Source organism: Microtus oregoni, unplaced genomic scaffold (assembly GCF_018167655.1).
Source record: "Microtus oregoni isolate MIOR12 unplaced genomic scaffold, Mior012 000002F_ref0000024, whole genome shotgun sequence".
Taxonomy (NCBI): domain Eukaryota; kingdom Metazoa; phylum Chordata; class Mammalia; order Rodentia; family Cricetidae; genus Microtus; species Microtus oregoni.
The window spans coordinates 81,933,190-81,940,063 of NW_024543061.1; the positions used below are offsets into that span (position 1 = coordinate 81,933,190).

A 6,874-nucleotide genomic window follows, 5' to 3' on the forward strand; every position below is an offset into this window, starting at 1 on the left:
AATTGCACATTACTCCTTTATTATACTGATCTGGAAAAGAAGATTTAGTATGCCCAAAACAAGTTCTGGACCCACATGGTAGGGTCAAGCAGCTGGAACATGATTCAGACAGCGAAAGACAAAACCCTGGACATGATCAAGGAGTTTATCCCACTTGATATGAGGAATGGCTTATTTTCTGGTGACCACATAGACTATTTCAGTCACCACTAGAAACCTCAGAGGGGTTTTTGTGTGCTGATAAATATATATGTACTTTTGTTTTTGTAAAAGTAAATGTAACACATAGACTTGACAGGATTGATCCCAACCTTTAGGCTCAGAGAGGAAGGTAGTTCATCTTTTAAATGCAGGCTACTTTCACCTTCCACTGGAATGACTACAGCCCCAGGTTACCTAACTGCAGAAGAGTGCAGGACAGGCTTCTCACTGGTCAGGCCACAGCATGGTTCCTCCCTGACCTCCTAAAGCAGACCCTTGTAAACAAAGGACTAAGAAAACTGTAATTACTACCTCTCAATTCTCCTGGGAAGAGGAGCCATCCCTGGATGTGGACCAAGAACCTGCACCCTAGAGGTGTTACTCTGACTAGATTCTATGAAGGGAATGGGTGTAGGGGATAAAATACTAAAACAAAATGGGAGCCACGGGTCCCCATCTGCAGCTACAACTTAAACTTAAGATCCTAAATATGGAGTCAGTGATGGGTGCTGGGAAGGGCGCAGGAGGCAGAGACAGGCAGGGAGGAGGGTCTTGGGGCAGAAGTCTGTCTGCGTGCCTTCACTTCTTGGCCTTGCCCTGCGCAGCCACAGCTTCCATGGCTTTCCACACGGTCTCTTCATCTCCCAGGAACTGCATGGGTTTAACAGGCTTCAAGTTCTTGTCCAATTCATAGACAATGGGAATGCCAGTTGGCAGATTCAGCTCCATGGTGGCCTCTTCTGAGAGACCCTCCAGATGCTTGACGATCCCCCGAAGGCTGTTGCCATGGGCCGCAATCAGGACTCTCTTCCCCTCTTTGATCTGGGGGACAATCTCTTCATTCCAGAAGGGCAGTGCTCTGGCAATAGTGTCCTTCAGGCTCTCACAGGACGGTAGCTGGTCCTCAGTAAGGTCTGCGTACCTGCGATCCTTTCTGATGTTGCTGTAGAAGGGATGGTCAGGCTCCATTGGCGGTGGTGGGACATCGTAAGATCGCCTCCAGATCTTTACCTGTGCCTCACCATGCTTAGCAGCAGTTTCTGCTTTATTGAGACCAGTCAGACCCCCATAGTGTCGCTCATTGAGGCGCCAGGTCCTGACTACTGGCAGCCACATCTGGTCAGTAGCATCCAGGACTGTCCAGAGGGTCCGGATTGCTCTCTTCTGCACGGAGGTGAAGCAGATATCGAATTCATAGCCAGCATCTCGCAACGCCTGTCCGCCGCGCTTCGCCTCCTCGTGGCCCACCGGGCTCAGGTCGGCGTCGTACCAGCCGCTGAAGCGGTTCTCCAGGTTCCAGGCGCTCTCGCCATGCCGGATAAGGACGAGCTTGTAGGCGGCGGCCATGGCGATAGGCCTGTTTGTTTTTTTTCTTGACAAGGTCTCTCTGGCCTTGAACTCAGGGATCCTCTTGCCTTTGCCACCGTGCCCAGAGGCCCAGGATATTTTCACCAAGCAGTAGTTTCTGCTTCCATGCGAACATAGGGACTTTAATCTTGTGAAGTATAGATAAGTCATTTTGGATCAGAAAACACTATGTTTCTGGAAAAGACTATAAAATGCTAAGCAGTATCACCAGATAGAAGTGGGGACCTGTTGAGGCCAGGAAGGAATGTCAGAGCAAGAATATGGCGAACACATGAAGAGCTTATGTAAGTGGTGACGACGGCTTCCATTCTCACGGTAACAAAAGGGAAACCGGCATGCCTGGAACTCAAGTAACAATGAAAGTCAAGGGAAGACAAACGAGAGGAAGCAAAGAACAAATGGACCACAGAAAAACTGAAAGTGTGGGCTTTATCCAAGTCACTAACAGTATGACATTGGAAGAGAATTTTCTTTATAGAAAAGGTAACATTGAGAAGGACAGGGCAGGATGTGTCCAGTCAGAGGTTATAAAGCCTACGTTTCAGTGACAAATTCTATAATGTAAAATATTGTCTCTCCTGAGGGAAGCATCATCTTCATGTTTTCAAAACTTTTAAAGTGAGATATTTAGCGTTTGAATGTTAAGGTTTCGATTTTCCAATGTGACATAGTTCTATACTTCATTTCCATGTTGTCATCTGTTCAATGTGTGTCCTTTACAACACATCTGCTGGGGTTGTGATGGCGAAATCAAGAGTGCAGTGCCAGGCTCTGTGAATAGAAGCCGTGTTATTGCAGGGTTTCTAGTATAGCATGTAAAGCAGATGCTGATGAAATAAATGAATGGCCTTGGATTAGTAACTTCTGTAACCAAACATGTGATGGAAACAAGTTAAGGGAGGAGGGGCTGATTTTAACCTGTGGTCCTACAGTACAGCATGATAGGAAGGCATGGTCCTTGGTTCACAGTGAGGTCAGGAACACAGAATGGGGGATACAGGAAGGGATCAGGGCAACGTATTATGAGGGCTAAATTTTTGTCTTAAGTTTTAATTACTATGCTTGACAGACCTATAAAACAAAAATGCCTCCAATCTGCAACCCCCACTTACCTGAGGACAGATTACATTCTGGAATCCTGGGGGCTATTTGTGTAAGAATACAAGCCACATGTTTTCACTTCTATAAACAAGGTTGGTTGCCCAAACTGTACTGAATGTGCTTGCTCATATGTAGGTGGGGGTTACATAGGTAGGAAGTACATCAGGATGTATCCTTTCCCTGTTTGTTCAAAGGTGGGAAGTACTTAGTCTTGTTGGTTTTGCCTTTATACACACCTGATTGACATAATTCACAAGTATTCTCTGGAAATCCTGGGTATGGACCTGGCCAGTGTCCATTGTCCTGGCCAGTAAAGCTTTCTTCAAATTTGGCTCAGAAACTGTGGTAGTGGTGTTATTTTCCTTGAGTGAAATTAACATTTGTGGAGGCCCCAGAAAGATCAGAACATCCACCCAAATTCTACAGCCAGACCTTTACTCCGGAATTCTGCAATGAATTTCGCCCTCAGGAGATGTTCCAAGGCTCTGAGGTATGCTTTCAGTTCTCGTAGATAGGATGTGAACTGTTGTGCTGAGAAAGCACCAAGCATCTAGAGAGTCATCTCCTGGTAAGCTATAGTCTGGTTCTGTTCTGAGGGATCCCAATCTGGGGTGTGGGTGGGTTTTACAGGACCCAAATACTTTCCTGTCAAGGGCAGTGAGATATTAGTCATCCACAGGGTTCTGATTGTTTGGAAAGTTTTGTCTGCCTGTTTTGTATGTATGGATAGGTCAGTGGTTTCTGGAGTGTCTGTAAGTTTTGTTGCTAACATGGGAACTAAGACAGATGTGGGTCAGTATGAAATCTTATGGATGACAATTGTTGGCCACCATATGTTTGGTTTCTGACTAGTCACCTTGGAGTGAGTGGACTTTCTGAGTTCATCGGTTTTGTTTTGTTATCTTTGCTACTTCCAGCCTCCAACCACCACGGCTATCACTACTTGCTGTGGATGTTTGGATGGCTAGGACTCAGAATTTACCTCTGAATCTTGTCACTAGATTCTGTTTAGCAGTGATTCAAATACCTTTTGGGTGTGAATAATATTAAAGTTGCTTTAGGCTGTTCTACTTTTTTGAAAAGATAGCTCTACACTTGGGTTATGAATCTCCCTTCTCCTCTAGACTCAAGCATGCTTATGCAAGCTTCTTCTACACTTTGTGTTATACGACCTACTTTACTCTGTGAAAAGGGAAAAGAGGACAAAGCAAAACAGCCAAGACTATTGGTTTCATTTAACTGACTAAAACTTTTGCTAAGATGTAAAACTCATCTCAAGATTTTTAAGACTATTATGTAAACTTTTTATACTTCAATATTTGTATAAGTTTATTTGGTATGGTTAAAAATCTGTAACAATAACATTAATTTAGAATTCATAACATAGGAGGTTGGTGGTTAAACATCTATACATAGATAATCTTAAAGGAACCATGTGGTGTGATGCTATCTCGAGCTATAAACAAGATGTGACTTGCTGCCATCTTAGGTTCTGTCCCTTATGTTGATAGAGACAGCCATGTGTCTGGCAGCCATATTTACTAAGGTTAGAGAAGATGAGTTGGTTCCATGTGACATTACTGCCCTCTTGATTAAAGGTGACCACCTAATATAAAACAAGCAAGGAGGTAACAACAGGTCTCCAAGATATTTTGAATTAGGATGAATTTTGTTTGATAATTCCTGATCTCAACACAAAGTCACAAAAGCAAGACTTATGGAAAACAGGATTTTAAAACAATGTGTGTTTAATAAGGTATTAAAGCTACAGCTCCATGAATTTATATACAAGAATGTCCCTGTGTTGGCAGCCGAACTTTGTAATGTAAGAATCATCTGGGTTGCATTGGCTTTACAGCCATGAAGGGGTTGTGCAGAATAGTTGAGACTTGGCACTGTGTAGCAGGGCTGGAGTTCCCACAGAGAGCCAAAGAGAGGAATCCTGTTAGTTTTAGAAATGCTTGTGCCATGTGATGATCACCAGAAACAACAACAGCAATGAAATGGAGCCAGCAGAGGCCCAGAAGACAGGTTGTCTGTGCTGCTGAGGGAGGGCCAGAGAGGTGACTTAGTCTCTTGGGGAAACCCAGAGGGCTATGAATAAATTCCAGCTACTGAGTGTTGAGTTGTTTGCACTGTTGGAGTTTAGTTTTACCTTGTTATGGTTGTTCTTGTTTCTTCCCTCTTGAAGTAAAAAAGGGTGATGGAGGAAGGTCATCTGTCTATGTGTTACTTTCATTGGTTAATAAAGAAACTGCCTTGGCCCTTTGATAGGACAGAAAATTAGGTAGGAGGAGTAAACAGAACAGGATGCTGGGTAGAAAACAGTGAGAGAGATGCGATGAAGCTCTGACCTAAGATGGACGTAGGCTAGAATCTTCCGGGTAAGCCACCACCTTGTGGTGCTACACACATTAATAGAAATGGATTAAGCAAGATATGAGAATTAGCCAAGAAGAGGCTAGATATAATGGGCCAGGCAGTGTTTAAAAAAATACAATTTGTGTGTTGTTATTTCAAGTGTAAAGCTAGCCATGCGGGAGCTGGGTGGGATGAAAAGCAGGCCTGCTTGCCTCATCACTACAAAAGGGTTCTTTAAGAAGAGTACTTTATTTTTGATATTTTGATATTGCAAAAACCCACCACTGAAAGACTTTAAACTTTAAGAAGAAATTTTGGAAGTTTACAATAAATTTAAATTATAAATGTTAATATATTTTTGGGTCAGGTAGTGGTGGTACACTCCTTAAATCCCAGCACTCAGGAGGCAGAGGCAGGCAGATCTCTGTGAGTTCAAGGCCAGTCTGATTTACCAGAGCAAGTTCCAGGACAGGCACCAAAGCTACACAGAGAAATGCTATCTTGAAAAACCAAAACAAAACCACCACTACCAGCAACAACAAAACCAAACAACAACAACAACAACAAAAAAAAACACCCATAAGATTATGGGACATTGAAGTTTATAAAATGTTTTATATTATGATGCCTTTATTAATATGTAATCTTAAAAAAATAAAAGACTAAAGAGTTAGGGCCACAGATATGAGCACTAAACACCAGAAGCTGGGATATTCCTATCTCATGAGGCAGTAAGACAATGACCTTAGCAGTTTGACAGAGAGTAGGCATGAGGTCTAGTCAGGCTAACAGCAACTGATTTAAGCATGTGTGCCTAAACCTCCTTGGTTTTGCCAACCATGGTAAGCCTTAGCCATTTTGATAAATTGATTCATATAAGAAACTGATATTCTATAATGGTGCAGTACGTAAGGACCAGGAAAGTAAAGTTGCTAGTCCTTAATAGACTATATTTGTGATTTAAAGTTTTATTTTTATACTAAAATAGATTTGGTTCAAAAAATTGGTTATTTTTTAAGGCAAAGCTTAACAGGACTAAAACTGTAAAGTCATAACCCTTTGAAATCTACTAACTTGTTATAAATCTTTAAAGATGATTCAGGCATGCAAGTTAATAGCTGCTTTTTAATAATTAAATTCTTTAATATGTTCAGAACTACACTTGTAGCCATGCTAAATTCTGATATAATTAATTACAAGAATAAGCTTTATTTATCCTCCTGTATATGTTTTCAAGGTTAAGCCTAAAGCAAGTGACTAGACAGAAGTAAAGTTTATTTAAAATCAGAGACACTTAACAGATCATGGTGTTCAAACTCTTCTGAGATCTGCTGAAATTGGCATTTAAAGTTTTTAATGAAGAAGTTTCCAACAATAGAGAAAAATGCCAGCCCCTACTGATAACAATAAGGTCTACAAAGAAAACAATGGGCCACTGACTACTCCACCTAGATTGTGGTAACACTAACCACTGGGATAAACTTCCCCATGCCTCGCATGCCACCAGGGCCCTGTCCAAGTTGTAGACACTGTTGGGTTGACAGTTCTATTCTTCCTGGCTAAAATAAGTCAATCCCTCAAGTGTCTCCTCTACAGAAAGAAGTCTCTCAGACCTAGGTATGACAAAATCAATGCTGCTCGATGTGGAAGCTGAAGATTAGATGCTATCCTCTATGATGTCTGATGTTACTGCCAGTAAAGCTGTCAAAACCACAGGATCTGAGGGCAGCTGTGGTTGGGCTTCTCCCTAAATCTTTGGCTGCATTGATCCACAATGGTGGAGGGAGCAGAAGCAGAGAAGAGAGTTCAGGATAGCTGTGGGTGTGCTGGAGACAGCCCTCTG

The 6,874-nt window shown here is 42.3% G+C and overlaps 1 protein-coding gene across 1 annotated transcript; it reads right to left on the reverse strand.

The window, feature by feature from the left end:
* Positions 1-780: 780 nt before the first annotated feature.
* On the reverse strand, positions 781-1,548 carry LOC121436902 (phosphoglycerate mutase 1-like). Its single transcript, XM_041636808.1, has one exon. It carries the CDS (start codon positions 1,546-1,548, stop codon positions 781-783), a length of 768 nt encoding a protein of 255 aa, XP_041492742.1.
* Between the last annotated feature and the right edge of the window lie 5,326 nt (positions 1,549-6,874).